This window comes from Lepus europaeus, chromosome 19 (genome assembly GCF_033115175.1).
Source record: "Lepus europaeus isolate LE1 chromosome 19, mLepTim1.pri, whole genome shotgun sequence".
NCBI classification, from domain to species: domain Eukaryota; kingdom Metazoa; phylum Chordata; class Mammalia; order Lagomorpha; family Leporidae; genus Lepus; species Lepus europaeus.
The window spans coordinates 56084807-56107001 of record NC_084845.1 but is presented as its reverse complement, the minus strand read 5'-3'; the positions used below and the strand labels follow the sequence as shown (position 1 = coordinate 56107001).

At 47.9% G+C, this 22195-nt stretch overlaps 1 protein-coding gene across 1 annotated transcript in view; it reads right to left on the bottom strand.

The window, feature by feature from the left end:
• Positions 1–22195, bottom strand: part of WWP2 (WW domain containing E3 ubiquitin protein ligase 2) — a 150774-nt gene that overhangs the window by 48771 nt on the left and 79808 nt on the right. Inside the window, exon 7 of the mRNA XM_062176412.1 lies at positions 11353–11480. Coding sequence (XP_062032396.1) covers positions 11353–11480 — 128 coding nt within the window. The remainder of the gene's footprint in view (positions 1–11352; positions 11481–22195) is intronic.

Sequence of the window (22195 nt, the reverse complement as noted above, 5' to 3'; positions counted from 1 at the left end):
TATGAATAATGAAGGTTTTTTTGGTTTTATTCAAAAACCATTATAAGGTACTGGATTTAAACTTTTTTTTTTAAAGAGTTACAGAGAGAGAGAATCATTGTCCATCTGCTGGATCACTCCCTAGATGGCCACAACAGCCAGTGCTGGGCCAAATCAAAGCCAGAAGCCAGGAGTTTCTCCAGGTTTCAAACATGGGTACAGGGGCCCATGCACTTAGACCATCCTCTGCTGCTTTTCCCAGACTACATACAAGGAGCTATATTGGAAGTAGAGTGGCTGGGACTTGAACCAGCACCTATATGGGATGCTGGTACTGCAGGTGGCAGCTTTACCCACTAGGTCACAACACCAGCCTCTAAACATTTTTTTTAAAAATCTATTTATTTATTACTTGAAAGGCAGAGTTAGAAAGAGGAGAGATAGAGATCCTCCATCCACTGGTCCACTCCCTAAGTGGATGCACGGGTGAAGGCTGGGTGAGGCCACAGCTAGGAGCCAGGAGCTTCATCCAGGTCTCCCATGTGGGTGCAGGGGCCCATGCACTTGGGCCATCCTCCACTACTTTCCTATGTGCATTAGCAGAGAGCTGGATTTGAAGTGGAGTAGCCAGGACTCCAAAGAGTGCTAACATGGGATGCCAGCAGGTGATGGATCAACAAGTTATTCCACGATGCCCCTAAACACATTTAAAATCTCAATCTCTTGTGCTAATGTTCTTATTGATACTAAAATCACCCCTATCTTAGGGGCCAGTGTTGTGCTATAGCAGGTAAAGCTGCCGCCTGCAACGCTGGCATCCAATATGGGTGCTGGTTTGTGTCCTCCCTGCTCCACTTCCGATCCAGCTCCCTGCTAATGGCCTCGGAAAGCAGCAGCAGATGGCCCACATGCTTGGACCCCTGCCACCCATGTGGAAGACCTGGATGAAGTTCCTGGCTTTGGACTGGTTCAGCCCTGGTCGCTGCAGCCACTTGGGGAGTGAACCAGGAGATGGAAGATCTTTATCTTTCCCTTTCTCTCTGTAACTCAAATAAATAAAGTGATCTTTATAAAAAAAAAATTGTCCCCATCTTTGACTGAGGTTCGTGGGTGAAGAGATGGAAGACAAAGTTCTTCAAGTCATCTTCAAGATCCCTGGAGAAACTCTAAGATGATTAGTAACTGGGAAAGCATTAGACAGTGTGTCTGTTGTGCTATCACTTGTGTTTGTGTGTGTGTTTACAAATAATATACATACATATTCTTGCATATTCAAGAAATACCTCAGTGAAATCACAACATAAGAGATGCTGACCCTGGAGAGAGAACTGTACTGGAGGACTAAGAAGAAGATATTTTTTATATGTTCAAGTTTGTATGCTTTTGAAGTTTTAATAACATCCATACAATACTATTAAAAAATAACCAGGGTGGGGGCCCTGCACTGTGGCATAGTGGGCTAAGCATCCATCTGCAGCACTGGCATCCCATATGGGTGTCAGTTCATGTCCCAGATGATCCAATTCAGATCTAGCTCTCTGCTTATGGCCTGGGAAAGCAGTGGAGGATAGTCCAAGTGCTTGGGCTCTGGCACATGGGAGACCCAGAGGAACTTCCTAGCTCCTGGTTCAGACTGGCTCAGCTCCAGCCATTGAGGCCATTTGGGGAGTGAACCAGCAGATTCTCTCTGTTTCTCCCTCCCTCTCTCTCCCTTGCTCGCTCTCGCTCGCTCTCACTCGCTCTCTCTCGCTCTCTCTCTCTCTCTCTCTAATTCTACCTCTCAAATAAATAAATAAATCTTTAAAAACATTTTTTTAGAGGTAGAGTTACAGACAGTGAGAGGGAGAAACAGAGAGAAAGGTCTTCCGTCCATTGGTTCACTCCCCAATGGCCACAACAGTTGGAGCTGTGCCAATCTGAAGCCAAGAGCCAGGTGCTTCTTCCTGGTCTCCCACATAGGTGCAGGGACCCAAGGACTTGGGCCATCTTCTACTGCTTTCCCAGGCCACAGCAGAAAGCTGGATTGGAAGAGGAGCAGCTAGGACTAGAACCGGAGCCCACATGGGATGCCGGCACTGCAGGCGGAGGATTAACCTACTGTGCCACAGTGCCGGCCCCCTTTTCGTTTTTTAATTTTTAAAAGATTTATTTATTTACTTGAAAGTCAGAGTTACACAGAGAGAGGAGAGGCAGAGAGACAGAGAGGCAGAGGCAGAGGGAGAGGGAGGGAGGGAGGGAGGGAGGGGGGGGTCTTCCATCTGCTGGTTCACTCCCCAATTGGCTGCAATGGCCAGAGCTGCAATGATCCAAAGCCAGGGCCCAGGAGCTTCTTCCTGGTCTCCCACGCGGGTGCAGGGCCCCAAGGACTTGGGCCATCTTCTACTGCTTTTCTAGGCCATAGTAGAGAGCTGGATTGGAAGTGAAGCATCCAGGACTAGAACTGGCACCCATATGGGATACCAGTGCAGCAGGCGGAGGATTAACCTACTGTGCCACAGCGCCGGCCCCGCGGCTGCCAATCTTGATGGAAGGGCTTCCACCCAGACTGCTCTGTCCACACGCCCACCCACAAGCTTCTGACTCACCAGGGCAGCTCACTTGAGTGAGTCTTGTGCTCTCCTGGACTTCAGATTGGCAAATAGAGACATGTGGAAGTCAGGTAGCCCAGCATCAGCGAGCATCTGTGCCACACCCTACTCTTCTGGTCTCAGTGTGTGTGTATGTACACAAGCACGTGTGCTGTGTGCACAGCCATGCACCAGACGACACTGCTTCAATGATGGCCTACACACAGCACAGCAGTCCCACGGGAGGAAGTGCCTGCTGACACCACAGCTGCCTTTGTGTAGGCACACCCTGTGCCGGCCGCACAACGATGAAGCTGCCTATCAGCGTGTCCCAGACCATGTTCTCATCAGGAGGTTAAAGGCAGGCACACGGTTGAAAGCCAGGGCCAATCTCTTTTCCTTCGTTGTCCTCTGCTTCCACCCTGTCATCCTTGTTTTTGCTCAGTCTCTTTGCTCTCGTCAGCCTCTTCCCTGGGTGCCCACCCTGCTAGCTCGGCCCAGAGCCATCATTCTCTGCGGAGCCCCCAGTCCCTGTGACCCTGTCCCAGTGTGACAGCACTGGGCTTTCCTCAAAGAGACAAGAGGGCAGAGGCCTTGTCTTATACTTTTTCATATTATTCAGAGTGCTTAGCAAAATAACACTTGACATATATTTGCTCCATAAACCTAATAATCTAGCAAGAAAGATTTGAAATAAAATCACCTCACATTCGTGTTAACACTCTATTTGCAAAACAGGTTCTTTCTATTACTTTTTTTTTTTTAGATTTATTTTGTTTATTTGAAAGACAGAGTTACAGAGAGAGGTAGAGACAGAGAGAGAGAGAGAGGTCTTACATCCGCTGGTTCATTCCCCAGATGGCCACAACGGCAGGGCTTTAACCCGCAGCGCCACAGCACCAGTCTCTCTATTACTTTTTTTAAAATATTTTCTGTGGTGGCCGGCGCTGTGGTGTAGTGTGTAAGCCACAGCCTGCAGTGCCAGCATCCCATATGGGTGCCAGTTCGAGTCCTGGCTACTCCACTTCCAATCCAGCTCTCTGCTATGGCCTGGGAAAGTGGGAAAGCAGTAGAAGATGGCCCAAGTCCTTGGGCCCCTGCACCTGCATAGGAGACTCAGAAGAAGCTTCTGGCTCCAGGCTTCAGATCGACCCAGCTCCAGCCTTTGCAGCCATTTGGGAAATGAACCAGTAGATGGAAGACCTCATTCTCTCTGCCTCTGTCTGTCTGTAACTCTGCCTTTCAAATAAATAAATCTTTCAAAAATTTTTTCTATGAATTTTCTTTAATTTTGTTTATGTTCATCTACTTGAAAGGCAGAATAAGGGTGTGAGTGAGAGAGTGAGAGAGAGAGAGAAAGTAAGTTACCAATCCTCTGGTTACTCCCCCACATGTCCACAACAGCCAGGCTGGGCCAGGCAGAAGCCCCAGACTCCACTTAGGTGTCCCACACGGGTGGCAGGAGTCTGAGCGTTTGAGTCATCATCTGCTCACTCCCAGGAGGCACTTCTAGGAAGGACAGATTGGAAGCAGGGTAGCCAGGACTCAAACCCGGCATTCCAATTTGGGATCTGGGCATCCTGAGCAGTGTGGCCTAACCCATGGCACCACGACATCAATTCCCAGGCTCTCTGAAACTGCTTGCTTGTTTGTTTACTTATTTATTTGAAAAACAGAGACACAGAAATAAAGAGCTTCCATTCACTGCTTCTCTTCCCAGACACCCACAACCACAGCGGCTGGGCCAGGCCATAGCCAGAAAAAGGGAACACAAACCAGGCCCTCCAAGAGGGTGGCAGGATCCCAGTTACCAACTATTGCCTCCCAGGGTCTACACTGGAAGGAAGCTAGAGACAGAAGCCAGAGCCAGGAATGGAGTCCATTCAACCTGCTGTGGGATGCGGGCATCCTGACGGACAGCTTAACCAGTAGGCCAAACACCTGCCACTAAAAATGTATTTTTGGGGATGAATTTGAGGCACATAGAAAAGTTGAAAAGATGGTATGCCCTTTACTTAGTTTTCCCTAATGTTAATATCTTCCATAACCAGACACAGTTGTCAGGGTAAAACAATTAATTAGCACATTACTCTTAGCTCCAGGCTACACTGGGATTTCACCAGCTTTTCCACTAATGTTCTTCTGTTCCAAGATTCAATCCAGGTTCCTGCATTGCCTTTAGCCTGTACACTTTTATTAGCTCATTTATCCTCCAACGGCCTTGGGAGGAGGATACAATTATTCCCACAACAACAAAACTGAGACTCAAAGAGGGACCACTCAGAGACGCGCCAGGCGGTGCGCAGTAGCAGCACCGTCCTCACACCCAGAACACCCTTAGGTGGAGGAGGATGGCTTTCCTGGACAACCTGGGTGTGAAGGGTAAACAGGGTAAGCAGGTAAAACGGCAGCTGGGCAGCCCCCGGTTTCTGCACTGTGGGTATTTCACAAGGTACCCTCTATGCTGTTGGTTCAACATCCTAAGTTCATGAATCACATATTCATTCAGGACCAAGACATACGCTAGTCACAGTCAGCCAAAACCAAGATCAGGAATTGGAAATTCTGCTTCTTCCCCCTGGACACGCGGCCAGCTCGCCGTGTGTTCCAAGATGTTGAGGTGCGTGCAGCGGCACACAGGTTCGCGGTAGACACGGGTCCCTGCAGGCCCCACGCTCGGACACAGAGAAGGCGATCACCAACATTTCCAACACACTCTCATCTGAGGAGTGGCTCAGAGCACAGGACCCACAGAAAAAGACAAGCGCTCGGGGTCTCTGTGCCCAGAGACACGTGCACCTGCACTCCCAGTGCAGTCACTCAGCTCTTCACAGAGCAACCAAAACAGGACAACAACCTCATCACTAGCATGGCACAGGACAGGTAAGGCTCATGTAGAGAAAATAGTTAAATGACACAGGCAAAACGACAAAAACTTACAAATGGACAAAGCCACACCATGTTTAATGATTGATTAACGGAAAGGTTAAATCCTTCCCTAACTGACATATAACACAATGCTCATTTATACTCTGTGAAGTCAAAATCTGAAATGCATTTTGGGAGAATTTATCAACGATCAAAGTATCACAGAGGAAAAAGTAGTAAAGCAGAACTAGTGCTTCCAGACATTTAAAAAAAAAAAAAAAGCACCATGGGGCCAGCATTGTGGTACAGCAAGATAAGTAGGGTCGAGTCCTTGGCTACTCTGATTCCAATACAGCTCCCTGCTAATGCACCTGGGGAAACAGCAGAAGATGGCCCAAGTGCCTGGGCCCCTGCCATCCATGTAAGAGACCCAGATGGAGTTTCAAGCTCCTGGCTTTGACCCTGGTCATTTCAGCCATCTGGGGAGTGAACCAGCAAATGAAAGATTTCTCTCTATATATACTCTCTCTCCCTGTCCTCTCTCCTTTCCCTCTTTTGCTCTCTCTGTAACTCTGCCTTTCAAATAAATCCTTAATTTAAAAAATACTATAGCACATCAATAATCAAAATTCTGGCCGGCGCCATGGCTTAACAGGCTAATCCTCCGCCTTGCGGCACCGGCACACCAGGTTCTAGTCCCGGTTGGGGCGCCGGATTCTATCCTGGTTGCCCCTCTTCCAGGCCAGCTCTCTGCTATGGCCCGGGAAGGCAGTGGAGGATGGCCCAAGTCCTTGGGCCCTGCACCCGCATGGGAGACCAGGAGAAGCACCTGGCTCCTGCCTTCGGATCAGCGCAATGAGCCAGCTGCAGCGGCCATTGGAAGGTGAACCAATGGCAAAAAGGAAGACCTTTCTCTCTGTCTCTCTCTCTCACTATCCACTCTGCCTGTCCAAAAAAAAAAAAAAATTTCTATGAGGTTTGCTTTTCAAAACAAGAAACAAATAGATCCCACTGTGTATAAGAAAGTGATACATGAAAAGCACTAAAATGTCCAATATAAGAAAAAAATTAATAAAGACCTAGACCTCATTTTATATACATTCATATGAATTATAATGTACATATCATTATAAGTATAATTTGTATGTACAACACATATTGTATGAGGATACTTCAAAACCTTCATGAAAAATGGAATTTAAAGATAAGCTTATTTTGGCATAAAACATTTTAAAATCCACACATAGTTTTTGTTTTTGTTTTTTGACAGGCAGAATTAGACAGAGACAGAGGGAGAGGGAGAGGGAGAGGGAGAGGGAGAGGAGAGAGGGAGAGGGAGAGAGAGAGAGAGAGAGAGAGAGAGAGAGAAAGGTCTTCCTTTGCCGTTGGCCAATCCGAAGCCAGGAGCCAGGTGCTTCCTCCTGGTCTCCTGTGTGGGTGCAGGGCCCAAGGACTTGGGCCATCCTCCACTGCCCTCCTGGGCCACAGCAGAGAGCTGGACTGGAAGAGGAGCAACCGGGACAGAATCCGGCACCCCAACTGGGACTAGAACCCGGAGTGCCAGCGCCACAGGCAGAGGATTAGCCTAGTGAGCCGTAGCACTGGCCACACACATAGTTTTTTTTATCATATGTATTTTCTATGATCTTTTTGAAAAACCCTCATACTATTAACTCCAGTGGAATCTTATTTTTTTTTTGCTAACATCACACAGGAATAAAAGTAAAAGGAAACAGAAAAAAGTATTTCTCTCATTTATAGACGAAAGAGAATCTTCATTTTAACAAGCAAAAAGTGAAATTACATGTTTAAAAAATGCTCAGGCACAACGAATTTTAAACGTTCAAACTCCTTTTCTACAAAAGTCATAGAAATAAGATAAAAATGGCAGAGAAATAGAGGGAAACTTGTAACAGATAAAACTTTATACCCATCAGGATGGTTACTATTAAAAACACAGAAATAAGATAAAATGCTAGAGAAATACAGGGAAAACTTGTAATAGATAAAACTTTATACCCATCAGGATGGTTACTATTAAAAACACAGAAATAAGATAAAATGCTAGAGAAATACAGGGAAAACTTGTAATAGATAAAACTTTATACCCATTAGGATGGTTATTACTAAAAACACGGAAAATAAGGATATGGCAAACCAGAACCTTATGCACAGTCAGTGGGCGTAGGAAATGGAACGAGGGTTCACAGCCAATGCAATTAAAAGACAAGGTCATTTGGCATTAAAAAAAAAAAAAAAGTTTGATGCCATGCACAGTTCTCTCAGAATACACATTTCTACAACCTTTGTGATGACCCCTCCCAGGTAGTGCCTAGAAAACGCAAATTCTCAGAGACAGAGAGTACAACAGAGGTGTTACCTGGGGCTGGGGAGAAGGGGGAAATATTACTGTTTAATGAGGACAGACCTTTAGTCTGAGATGCCAGGATAGTTCTGGAAAAGCATAGTGGTGGTGAACATACTTAACTCCACTGAATTAGACACTTAAAAATACCACAAACGACAAATTTAATGTGATGTGCACTTTAATGCAATTTTTAAAAGTTGTACCTAGAATATATTAAGAACTTATATAAATCTCCTAAGTAAACTTCCAAATCTCAAAAGAACAAATAATCCTATGGGAGAAGACACAAGAAAAGAGAAACACGTAGAAACTGAGGAGACGCAATGAGTTTAAACCACGAGGTGGCACTTAACACTGCTAGCAAAAAAACAACAGACCGATATTTACATAATTACAAGGAAAAATTAACCTCCCACAGCACGTCACGTCCATTTCACACTGCTTTAGACACTGGTCAGTGCGCCTAAACCATCTGGAGACATACAGTAGGTCTTGGACTGAAAAAATCCATTTCCTTTGACTCAAGAATTTCATACCAGAAGAAACAGAGCTGGATGCAAAGGTGTTTACAGCAGCATTTTGTTTTACAAGAGGAGAATGCACAAGAATTAAGAACTCATTAAATGAAGCACAGCATGTTAACTGTGACGAACAGGTCCACTTAAAAAAAGTAAACAAAAAGACTGCATAGATACACAGGAAGAGGGAAAAAAACCACAAAGTGAGAAAAGAACATTTCCCACGTGGCACAGTTACACCTGGTTGGCTGAAGTGACAGGCACCATGCCAACCACTCTACATGTTTTATATAACATGCTATGTTTGTTATTCCTTACAGCTCATAAGGTATGCAAGGGAATTTCAAAATGTTTGTGGAAGATAGAATTAAAAGATGTTTATTTTGATTCAAAAAACTGTAAAATTCATGCATAACTTTTTCCTACTAGGCATTTTCCACGAACTTTTGGAAGACATCCTTGAGTATTCTCGCCCTAATTTTGTAAATGACCAAACTCGGGCGCTGGGAAGGGTAGGGCTGCAGGTGAGGAGCCAGCATCTGAGGCCGGCCAACCTTAACTCCCAGCCCCTGTGCATGGAAATCACATCTACAGGAGGGAGAAATGTAATTTTTTGGGTAACGTTTTCAATAAAAACTGAGAAAGTAAATCATTCCACATGAGTCCCAATGAAGTGCTATACCATTAGTCTATTTCTCTATTGCACCACTTCTAAAACTTAGAAAGACCTGCGTTAGACAGGCGGGCGGCCATTCACTCTCATTTTATAAAAACGGATACTTTATGGTTGGGACAACATGAAGAAACCACCTGGCTGGCCCCAGGCTCTGGTTTTATCCCAAATGCCTTTTTCATGCGTAACTGAAGTGCACAGCCAGAAAGCCTGCTCTTTGTAAGTCCTTGGCTGTGGAGCCTCTCCCAAGGGGCTTGGCTCGCTACCCCTCTCTCCCCACGTCCCGGCTCCAGCTTCTGTATGCCCTCACCACCGTCCCCCACCCCCCGGGGAAGGTGACACCTTGCTGTCCCGATTGCATGGACATTACAGAGCCTCCGTCGCAGCAGCAGGGCACAGGCAGCGGCCTTGGCCTTCGTAGCTAATGGACAGAAATGGCTGAAACGCAGCTCCTGCCCTTCACGGTGGGTTTCACAAACAGCCTGGGCATTCAGATGGAACGCACAAAACGTCCCAAGGCAGCTGGGGTTAGAGACACAGGACTGGCCCCTGCCTCGTCTGCGGGAACATAATGTTCCCAGAGATGAGGACAATAAGCAGGGGCACCTAAAAAGCTGGGGTCGGGAAAGAGAGATCTGTTGAAACGGGCGAGAAGATTGACTCCAAGGCCGTCACCAGATAAAGTCGATTTAGCAGAGGTTTTACAGGACAGCAGGGCCGGCTGAGGGGAACCACTACCCCAGCTATGCAGCGCCCGGGGAGAGCACAGCACCTGATGCACTGCACCCGGGAACCTGCCAGCTCCGCAAAGCCAGTGCCCTCCCATCTGTGGCCTCCTGCTCGTTCCCCCCAGAGACCCAGGCCTACCGGCGTACCGGTGTGCACAAGGCTGCGTGTGGTCTCCTATAACCCAGGCCACGGCCACCACCTCACCATGGCCTTCACGCAGACACAAGTGGTGTTCCGGCACGGGGGTACCGTGGCAGGAACAGGAGCACCAGGAGGGCTGAGACGGCAGCCGCAAAGACGCAAGCGCCACACCGCAATCATACCTCCAGACGCGGTGAGCTCAGTCCCCGGCCCCAGGGAGAAGTCAAGCAACCATGCTCACAGCGAGCCCTGCCATCTCTTGCAGGCCACAGGGCGATCTGGCAACGTGATCGGCCAGAGGAAGCCCCAGTCACTGCTGCGAGAGGACTGGGAGCTACTACAAAGCAACTCAGATAGACTGGCCCTGCTCAGTAAGTCTGTCACACATGGGGTGTGACAAGGCCATGACGAGGTCATGATAGGAAGCTGCTGCTGCAGACACGTCAGTGTCGCCGACTCGCTCAGACCTCATCCAACACCGCATCCCTCCCTGCAGTCCATCACGGCGGAGGGCCACGTGCTTCCCAACTGTCCCGAGTTCAGACCAGCCACCTAACACCCTGCCGTCACTCAGGCTGGACAATCTTCAGGCATTTAGAAACATGAATGCCTCCCCCTCAACTTCCTATTTTTCCTTTAACTTTTTAAAAAATGTGTTTATTTGAGAGTCAGAGAGAGCAAAGGTTCCCCATCTGCTAGTCTACTACCCCAATGCCTGAGGGGCTGAAGCTAGGAGCTGGGAACTCAATCCAGGTCTCCCACGTGGGTGGCAGGAACCCAGTTCCTGAACCATTGCTGCCACCTCCTCTAGCCCCTGTATTGGCAGGAAAGTGACACGTGAGAGCCGGAACCAGGCAGGAACCCCAGGCACTCTGATACAGAACACAGGCATCTGGCCGGTGTCTTAACTGCCAGGCTAAATGCCCACCCTGCCTCCTCCTTCCTTCCTGACACTCCTGACGTGAGAGAGCAAGACAAAGCACGACTTGTTTTGAAATAGGCCTTCCCTTCCCACCTACAGGGAAGCAGACACGTGCCGAAAGTTTGACGTGGACGTGAACAGAACGGCCCCTAATCCACGAGGACCTCTCTGGAACATTCCCCAGCGGTAATCAGGGCACAACAGGGCTGCCTTCCACTCCAGCTCTGCTTGGAGCAACAACATGTGGTCCTCTTTCTCTACTCTGACATCTCCCTAAATTAAGGAAATAAAAACGTGTCACACGCAAATACAATGTCCCTCCCAAATGAAGCCCAAGGTTGATAAGAAATGAGTAGAACAGTACTTTTATTTCTGTGCAAAGGAATCTCTTAGCAAAGCACGTTAATGTGCAGAACAAGTCAGAGATAAGAGAAGGTGGGCCCATGGAAAAGCTGATGGACTCAAATTCATCTCAGGACTGGAGTCTTCTCTCACAGGCCCCACGCCCGGACGCAGGGGTCCCAAGTCCATGTCAGGACAGGCAGAGCCCACTGCTTCCACGCAGGCTGCCTTCTGCGCTCACTCACCTGTGCCATTGGCCAGGCCATCGTGGCTTGGGTTCTTGACCGGTTGGCGGTGCCGGTTCCTCGTACTGGGGCTTTGCTCGCCAGGCGCTGTGGCTGTTCTGGCTGAACCACCTGAATGCCTGTGCGTCCTGGGGGTTCAAAGCACAAAGCAGACAGACATAAGTCACAGTGAAAGCGAGGAAGAAGTGGGTCCTACCTGAGTTGTCGCATGCTCACTCCCTTGCTACTTACTTACTAAAACCGAGACCTTTACCGGCCCCTCCGGGTTTTGACTCAACAGAAGCTGGCTGCAGGCAGAGACCCAGGGAAGCTTCCTTCTTGGTAAAAGCCCACAAGGCAACTTCAGGCAAACTTTTCCACTTGGAGTAAACAAACCCAGAGTGAATTGCCCCCACATCTGAAATAGCTGGCAGAGTATCCTGTGACCATCACATTATTTTTATTGGGCTCAAATGTTAGAAATAAACAACCACTGGACAGGCTACAGATGAAATATTTCTCCTATTAGGCAAAAGGAGCCCAAAACTTATCCAAATCAATCTTCTCTACAGCTACAGAGAGGACTGCCTTGGAAATAGCAGTCAAGGGGCGTTAAACAACTGTAGTCAACGCACACACTGCCTTGTTCTACCTGGAAAAGATGGCCCTGAGGCCATCCAAGTAAGCGGGCCATCAGGCAAAATGGATCTAAACCACAAAGCTAACAGCAGCATCTGGTCACAGAAAACCACACTGACACCTTCAGAGCACGCAGGGTAAGGGGCAGTGCGGGCTCATGGGTCGCTTTTGTGGCTTGCCTTCCCTCACTCGCTGCAAGCCATGTGGGCCACCTTGGTTCAGCTGCCTTGCCAAAGGATGCCAGCCTACCACTCTGTAACTACATGCCGCTTTGCCCCTGAGATGGCTTACACACCATGCCACGCCCATGTCTCTCAGGGCAGAGGAGCAGAGGCCCAGAGAACAATTTGAACAATGAAGGGAGTAACAGGGGCAGGCCGGCAGCAGGCCCAGCAGTTAACGATGTCTGCATCCCACGTGGGAGTGCCTGTGTCATCTCCTGGCTCCAGAGGTTGAGTCCAGGTTCCTGCTAAGGCCGACCCTGGGAGGCAGCCGTGATGGCGCAAGTGGTTAGGGTCCTGTCACATACATGGGAAATCCTGATGAGTTCTGGGCTCCTGGCTTCAGACAGGCCCAGCCATTCCTGTTGTAGGCATCTCGGGGAGTGAACCAGCGACAGCAATTCTCTGTCTCTCAAATATATTTTTTAAAGACTTATTTATTTATTCAAAAGGCAAAGTTGCAAAGATAGAGAGAAAAACATAGAGACAGAGGGAGAGATTTTCCATCCACAGGTTCACTCCCCAATGGCCACAACCACCAGGGCTGGGCCAGGCCGAAGCCAGGAGCCTGGAACTGCATCTGAGTCTCCCACACGGGCAGCATGGGCCTAAGCACTTCGGACATCTTCCACTGCCTTCCCAGGCACATTAGCAGGGAGGTGGAGACCTATAAGGGACGCTTGCATCACAGGCAGCAGCTTAACTCCTGTGCCACAAGCCAACCCCTACATTTTTTAAAAAGTAATAATAATTACTATCATATTTATTGAGCTATAGCATCATATTCCAGCCACCATGTGTATAGCATCTCATTTAACACAGTAACCCTAAAGTTATGCTACTATTGTCCCCAATTGCAGGCAAGAAAACAGATACCAAGGAGTTCTATAGAAAGTAACCAGCAGAACAAAGATGCAAATGCTGGCACTTGAATTTTAAGAGTCCATGCTCTTGGGCTGTAGGATGGGGGTGGGAACCTTGGACATCAGCTGGGTTCTCTAGGCTGTTCTCTGACCAGCTAGTTGGCCAATGGTGAGTCTGATACTTGTCACACAGTTCCCCCACTGGAAGGAGCTACATACCCACCATTCCCCAAATATCCCAGCTGGGATAAGTCCCCATATACTCCTGAGTAAGGGGAAAAAAAGCACACAAACTTTCTTTTTCCTTATTTGAAATGAAGAGTTAGAAAGAGAGAGTGAGAGACAGAGAGAGAGTTTCCATCTACTGGTCCACCCCCCAGAACAGCTGCAATGGCCAGGGCTAGACCAGGCTGATGCCAGGAAGCCAGAACTCCATCCAGGTCTCTCACGGGGGTGGTAGTGGGTCCAAGTACTTTGCGCCACCTCCTGCTGTTCTCTGGGTGCACCAGCAGAGAGCTGGACCAGAAATGGAACAGCTGGGCCCCACCTGGTGCCCATACAGGATGCCAGCACTGCAGGCTTCACCTGCTACACCACACCACCAGCCCAGCACACAAAATTTAAAAAAAAAAAAAAATTTTGTTAAGTTTTTCTTAGGTCCCCAAGAAGAGAAGAAAACTGTAAAATTTCCTAGTTCTTCATATTAGAGACTGTGTGCAGCCAAGAATGAGGAGAGGGTACAACCATCCCCCACTGACTGCTCTCACTAGTACAAGAAACAGATTTTTCTGACAGAGTAGACATAAACTGAAACGTTAACAGTGATTATCTTTGGATGTTGGGAATACAGAGGCTTTAGTTTTTGCCTCTTGCACTCTTAGATTTTTCTAATTTCCTTCATGGAGCTTGTGTACTTTCTGTTTTAAAAACTTTATTAAGTTGAAAGGGAAAGACAGAAACAGAGCAAGCTCCCATCCACTGGTTCACTTTCAAAAGCCACAATGACTGGCACTAGGCCAAACTCAAGCTGTGGCCAGGAACTCAATCCAGGTCTCCCACGTGGGTGGGATGAACCCAGCTATTTGAACCATCACGGATGCCCCTCACGGTCTGCATTTGCAGGGAGCCAGAGTCAGGGGCCAGAGCCCAGAACCCAACCCAGGTAGCCTGATGCGAGGCTTCTTAACTGCTAGGCCAAACACCTGGACATTTCTGAGTAAGGGCTAACACAACCTGCAAGCTTTTGACAATTATTTTTAAGTTTGTCTTGGGGGTGTGTGGTGGAGTGGGGTGGAGTGGGGTGGAGTGGGGTGGAGTGAGGTGGAGTGGGGTGGGGCGGGGCAGGGAGGAGACGGACCCTCAGAAACTCCAGGCCTCCCTATATGCAGGCTGCGTGGCAGCTAAAACCGGAGCGGCTACAACCGAACTCTGGAAAGAAAGACTCAATCTGGAGTCTCTTTTTCCATCTTATTTTTCCCTGAGCTAATTTCATAAATCAAGAGTTGTCAACCACACCTAGGTCAAAGAAAACATTTCGAAGTCCCCACTTCGCGGGAAGAAGGCTTGGTGTTAAGCGTTTTACCACACCTCCTCACCAAAAGCAGAATGGGCACAAGCTAGTTCCAAACGGCAGGGCGGTCTTCCGCAGCTGGTGAGCGTGTGCTTGCGAGAGATAAGGTTGGTTCACAGAAGGTTTACTTCAGCCAAGAACCCCCTTATAAGGACAAAAAGCTCTCCAGTCCGGGACTCACAGCCCCCCAAGAGAGGGCTGCACACCACACTGAAAACGCAGCCTCAACGCCGACAGCGGCGTGGCTTGGACAAGCCACGATTACTTCCAGCGGCCCTGTCCAGAGGGCCCTGCCTCCCAAGGGCTGCTGGTGCCCCTGGCAGACAACTGGGTGGGTCCCCTTCCTCCCCTGGCTCCTCCCTCCCTTCTCCAAAAGGGCATGTGGTCAGGGTAGAGAGGGAGCACTTTCAGCAATGTTTAACCACTAATGACAGCAGCTTAGCCTGAATGACAGGCTGGAGCAGGGCCGGGATTAGCCAGTAAACCAGAGGCAGCTGGGACCACTTTGCGTGAATTGCTGCCTGGCTGCCCGTGGCCAGCGCGGCCCACCACCCACCCCCACACACCCCTACCCTCTCCCCACACTCTCCCCCTGCCCTACACATCTGGAGTTTCCAGTTCTTTGCTCTCGTATTATCCTTAAAATAAGACACTCAGAAGAGAGGGCCTCAACAGTCGATGAAAATCTACTCAGTTTCCTCTCTTGGAGAACTCACTCAGCCTTTAAAAGACGAACTGTGCCATGATGAAAAGCTGGCCCACGTGCCGAAACCACACGCCATGGGCCAGAACAGCACCAGCACAAACGAAGGGTAATGGGGCCGGATGAGCTGGCCTCCTCCACACTGGCTTCGGCTCCGCCGGTGACTTCAACCTTGGCTTGATCCCCCTCACCGTGCTGGGGGGCAAGGGGAGTTATGCAGCCCCCGGGGGCAGTTAGAAGAGAGCTGCCCAGCCTTGCCAGTCAGGCCAAACTCCACACATGGCTTCACGTGGCCTCATTACCAAAACTCAGGTCTCCTTATAGTGTGTCCTTCCCAGAACGCTGGTGTGGCCTCAGGACCGAAGGCCCCCCGAGGAAGGCCAGTGATGGCCAGCGCTGCAGGATTCCCTCGCCATGCTCCTCAAAGCAGTTCTGATGCAGAGCGGCAGCCCAGGAGAGGGCTCTGGGCTGTCCCAGGGAGTCTCAGCTTTGACCTCTGTCCTCAGCTGCCACCTGACAATCTGAGCCACACCTTGGAACATCATGAAGGCTGCTGTTTTCTCATTGCGAGGCCCAAACAGAGTCCCTGCCCTCACAGAGTTTACACATTAATGGCAATGCTTAGAGAGGCATGTGCACCATCGCAGACAGTGCTGATGTGTGGGAGCCCCTGGGCTGGTGGGTGAGCCTAGCTGACTCCTGAACCTGTGATAAACAGCGTGTGTATGGCAATCACACAAAACAAAATCAGGTTTCTTTTAAAAAAAAAGAAGAAGAAGAAGAAGAAGACGCAGCAGCCCTGTTTCACAACATTGCAAATATACTTTTAATGCAGCTGAACTGTACACTTACAAATGACTAAGATCGGGCCATCACGGTGGCACAGCAGGTTAAGCTGCTGCTTGAGATACCGGCACCCTGTATCGGAGACCCAGTTGCTCTGCTTCTGATCCAGCTTCCTGCTAATGCACCTGGGAAACCAGTGAAGATGGCCCAAGGACTTCTGCCTGCGGCAGAAGACACAGATGGAGTTCCTGGCTCCTGGCTTTAGCATGGCTCAGCCCTGACTGTTTCACCCATTTAGGGAGTAAACCAGCAGATGGAAGACGCTCTTCTTATCTTTGTCTCTCCCTGTCTCTCTCTCTCTGTTACTCTACCTTTCAAATAAATAAATACATCTTTTTTTAAAAAATGACTGTGATGTAAATTTTATATTTTTTTTACTTTTTAAAAAAGATCTTATTTGAAAGGTAGAGTAACAGACAGAGAGAGGGAGAGACAAAGAGAAAGGTCTTCCATCTGCTGGTTCACTCCCCAAGGGCCACAACAGCTAAAGCTGGGCCAATCCAAAGCCAGGAGCCAGGAGCTTCCTCCCAGTCTCCCACACGGGTACAGGGGCCCAAGCACTTGGGCCATCTTCTCCTGCTTTTCCAGGCCATAGCAGAGAGCTGGATAGGAAGGAGCATCCGGGACTTGAACTAGAGCCTATATGGGATGCTGGTGCTGTAGGTGGAGACTTAGCCTACTATGCCACAGGGCTGCCCCTATCCTTTTTTCTTTTAAGAAAATGAAGCCAATTCCAGCATTGGTAAGGGAAAAAAAATAGATAAATAAAAAATGAGGAGTCCAAAATGGTAATGGCTCTCATGCCAGAAAACAAAATTATTTGCTAAATGAAAACCTGGAATTCAAATTTTGGCAGTGGCTCAGAATTTAAGATTTGCAAGTCAATCATACAATTTATGTTGAAAATGATTTTTTAAAGCAGTTAATTCCTATAACTCAACAATAGAAACCTAAAAGACCTGATTTTAAAATGAACAAAGGACTTCAACAGCCATTTCTCCTAAGATAGCCTACAAATGGAGAACAAGCACATGACACCACGCTAAACTCTGCTAATCATCAGAGAATGCAAATCACGACCACAGTGAGGTATGACCTCACACCCGTGAGGAGGGCTGCGACCAAAGGAGAAAAGAACAGGGGCTGCTGAGCAAGTGCAGAAACTGGAACCCTGGTCACAATGCGTGGGAATGTAACACTGTACAGCCGCTATGGAAAACAGAATGACAGCTCCTCAGAACACTAGACACAGCATTACCACAGGGTCCAGCAACCCCCAAAAGACCTGGAAGCAGGATCTCTCAGAGACATCTGCACAGCCTTGTTGATGGCCGCACTGTTCATAATAGCAAAGATGGAGAAGCAAATCATCATCGACAGATGAATGGATAAAGAAAACATAACACATCCACACAACGGAGTATTGTTCACCATTGAAAAGGAAGGAAATTCTGACACAGGCTCCAACATGAATTAACCGAGAGGACATCACGCTAGGTGAAATAAGCCAATCACAACAGGACAAACACCGCAGGATCCCACTTACATCATCTCTAGAGCAGTCAAACTCACAGAGTCAGAAAGAATGATGGTTGCAACAGGCTGAGGGAAGGGGAAAACGAGTAAGAAATTTGTAGACAAGCAAAAATATTTATAAAATACTATCAGAAAAGAATTTTCAAAAAAGATTATTTATTTTAAATGCAGAATGAGAGAAAGAGAAAGAAAAGATCTTCTACCCACTGTCCCCTCCCAAAATGCCCATAATAGCCAGGTCTGGACCATGCCACAGCCAGGAGCCAGGAACTCCATCTGCGTCTCTCATGTGGGTCTCAGAGATCCAAGTACCTGGGCCAACATCTCCTGCCTCTCAGGGTGCACATGAGCAGGAAGCTGGATGGACGCAGAGGAGGTGGGACTCAACCACAGGCACTCCAATGTGAGATGCGGATATCCCAAGCAGCAGCTTACCCCGCTCAGCTATAATGCCCGCCACAACTCCCCGCCCCCCGCCCCCAAAGCATACTAAGGCTCCATCAGAATTAAAATGCTTACTCTTCAAAAGATATTGTCAAGAAAATGAAAGGAGATTCCATAGACTGCAAATACATATCTGATCAAAGACCTACATCTATTAATGAAGCAGTTCTGTATTCTGATTATAGCGGTGGCTAACTATATTAAACACATGATAAAGTTTCATATATACCAAAAAAATAAAAAAGCTCATGTAAAAACTGAAACAAGGGCCGGCGCCGTGGCTCACTTGGTTAATCCTCTGCCTGCGGCGCCAGCATCCCATATGGGCACCAGGTTCTAATCCTGGTTGTTCCTCTTCCAGTCCAGCTCTCTGCTGTGGCCCGGGAGGGCAGTGGAGGTTGGCCCAAGCGCTTGGGTCCTACACCCGCATGAGAAACCAGGAGGAAGCACCTGGTTCCTGGCTTCAGATCAGCGCAGCGCCAGCCATAGCGGCCATTTGGGGGGTGAACCAGCGGAAGGAAGACCTTTCTCTCTGTCTCTCTCTCTCATTGTCTATATCTCTACCTGTCAAATTTAAAAAAAAAAAAAAAAAAAAAAACTGAAAAGACCTACATCTAGAATATATAAAGAACTCTCAAAACTTAGCAGTAGAAAACAATCTAATATTTTTTAAATCATCAGAAGTTTTGAATAGAGACAGGCAATTGACACAACAGTTATGACTGCTTAGGATACCCACATCCCACATCAGAGTACCTGGGTTCACGTCTTGGCTCCACTCCCACTTCCAGCTTCCTAATACCATGCACTCTGGGGAGCTCCAGTAACTGGTTCCCTGCCACCCACGTGGGAGCCCTGGGTTGAGTTCCCAGTTTCTAGGCTTTGGAGGAATGAACCAGCAGAAGAGAAGTCCCATTTTCTCTCTCCCTCTCAAATAATTTCAAAAAAAGACCAGAACAGGCACTTCACCAAAGGATCTACAGATGCCAAATAAACACAAGAAAGATACTCAGCATCTGTAATTCTTAGGGAAATGCAAGACAAAACTTCAATGGGATACCATTACACATCTATTAGAATGGACAGAATTAAAAAAAAAAAAAACATTAATGAGTGCTGGTGAGGATGCAAAGTAACTGGTTTCCTGAGAAGTCGTCCAAGGGCTCCGGCTACCGCTGCATCCGCATCAACCATCCATTGCTAGAGGGAACTCAGCATGGTTCAGTCACTCTGGAAGACAGCTTGGCAGCCTCTTTCAAAGTTAAACATGGTTTAGCACACAAACCAACAATCTTACACCCAGGTATTTACCCATGAGAAATGAAAACAAACGTTTACACAAAAACCCATCTACAAATACCCACAGTGACTATTTTCATAGCTGCACAAACTAACAACCCAGCACCCTTCAATTTGTGAATGAACTGACAAAAAGGGGCACATGCATACAGTGGAATACTCCTCAGTGAAAAAAAGGAACAAACTACTGACACGTGCAACCACACAGATAAACCACAAGTGCACAAGCAAAAGAGACTCAACAGGCTACAGAGCGCATCATTTCGTTTTCATTGAGGAAGAGAGAAAACTTCAAGGGAAGGAAAGAGATCAGTGGGGAAAAATGGAACGGTTAACAACAAAGTGGTATAAGGGAACTTTCTGGGATGATGAAACTTTCTTTTTATTTATTTTCATTTTTTTAGAAAGGGAGAGAGACAGAGAGAGAGAGAGAGAGAAGAGAGCCCTTATCCACTGGTTCACTTCCCGAATTCCCACAGTCAGGCCACAGCCCAGAACTCAGAACTCCACGCAAGTTTCCCATGTGGGTGGCAGGGACTCAGAAACGTGAGCCACCCTCTGCTGTCCTCCAGGGTGTGCATTACCAAGAAGCTGGAATCAGAAGTGGAGCCAGGACTTAATCCCAGGCAGGCCAATGCGGGCTGCACGTGTCCTAAGTGGCATCTTTTTTTTTTTTTTTTTTTTTTTTGACAGGCAGAGTGGACAGTGAGAGAGAGAGAGACAGAGAGAAAGGTCTTCCTTTACCATTGGTTCACCCTCCAATGGCCACTGCAGCCAGCGCGCCGCGGCCAGTGCACCATGCTGATCTAAAGCCGGGAACCAGGTGCTTCTCCTGGTCTCCCATGGGGTGCAGGGCCCAAGGACCTGGGCCATCCTCTACTGCCTTCCTGGGCCACAGCAAGAGAGCTGGACTGGAAGAATGGCAACCGGGACAGAACTGGCGCCCCAACCGGGACTAGAACCTGGTGTGCCAGCGCCGCAGACGGAGGATTAGCCTAGTGAGCCACGGCGCCGGCCCTAAGTGCCCTCTTAACTACCAAGTCAAACACTCACCCCTCAGTAATGAAACTGTTCACATCTTGATGATAGCAGTGGTTACCTTGACTGGATGCTTCTGTTGAACTATATACTACCGAGAGCGAATATTTCTGTTTGCAAATTATACTTGAATCAACTACTTAATGATGTAAAAAAACAATTCGCATGCTTCAGTCACTACAAAAACATCTCACCAAATGAAAAAAATAAAGTGAACAAGTTTTAGAAGGCAGGTAACCTATGGTGTGAGGACATTCTAAGAAAGAAAAAAAAAAAAAAATCCTGCAGATGTTTTTATGTTAACGAATGCAGGAGTTCCTTAAAGCCTAGGGACACATCCCACCCAAATGTCAAATGAATGCCAGGTGTCCTGCATACTCCTCTGTCCTGGTGAAAGAGGCCCAGGCTATGAAGGGGAGGGTCGCTGACCTCTGGCCCACTGGTATGCAAAAGGCAAGTTTCTGGATATACAAGGATATAACAACTGATCACCGATTGTCCTTTATCTTAAACAAAACGAGCACAGAAGTCACAGCTGCCCAATCAACTTAAAAGCTGCCTGACTTCCAACCCAAGGAAGTTACCAGAATTACCAAAACCAAGACGGCTCCTGTCCTTCACACTGTCCCTCTTAGGAGTACTCTCAACTGGTCATTGTCTTTTAATAGCAGCATGGAAAAAAGAAACCAAGCAGGGCTGGGCCAGCTTCCAGCAGTACAGAACCAGCAAGAAACAGGCACTTAAAATAGAAGCATGGAAAAAAAAAAAAAAAAAAAAAAAAAACTGGGAACGCATGATGGGAAAAGCAACGGTATCTACCACTCTACCACTCAAGGACGCATCACTAAGCAAACCTGCTCCCCCCCCCCCCCCCGCCCCCCGTACCCTTCCCATTTCTTCCTGTCCATTCAAACGTGGATTGGACAAACAAAACAGGGAAGGGGTAAAAAGGAGAAGTGAGCTGGGAAAAGGCACAATTCGAGTTAAAATGGAACCATGCTAGTCATTCCCAGGGTAATTTATGGCTGCACGCCACACCCTACCTCTAGGCTGCCAGCTTCACAAATGACAGGGAAGGTAAAAATAAAACTGCTGCCAAGTTCATTGCAAATCACAAGAAGACAAATGATTTACTTTTGCTCACCCTGGAGTACTGAGCAATCCTCTCAACAGTGGCAGCTTTATTAGATGAAATCATCCATCTTGAGAGAGTGTGCAATAAATTGCGATTTATCTAATCTAATTCCAGGTTGTATGCTCATCTTAACCGAAATGAACGCTCAAACACTCTCTCAAACTTGAAAGAGAGCTAAGGTTCAGAGGGTAAGTGTTCACCTGCTTAGTGCAACAGTGTCTGGCTTGAGGTTCCGAGGACAGACAACAGCACACGGTTTACCCTATGACCTAGAATCATCTGAACCTGAATTACAAGGCCATCAACCTCCACTAACATACAAGAGAAACCTGCATGGGAGCACCCACTTGTCTGTCCAGATGTACCCCACGGGTGTCTTGATCTTTTTATTCCTGCATTAGCACATCTTGTATGAGCCTGGCCCACCCGCAGCGTCACCATGCTACAGCTCCACACCTGAAAGACTGCCTAGCTCGGTGGAAGGACTGGGGTCTGCAGTGTGTTACAGTGCTAGTTCTGAGTGAACTTGATGTGGGTCAGGCAGGGAGCCAGTGAAGGACAAGGAGCTGA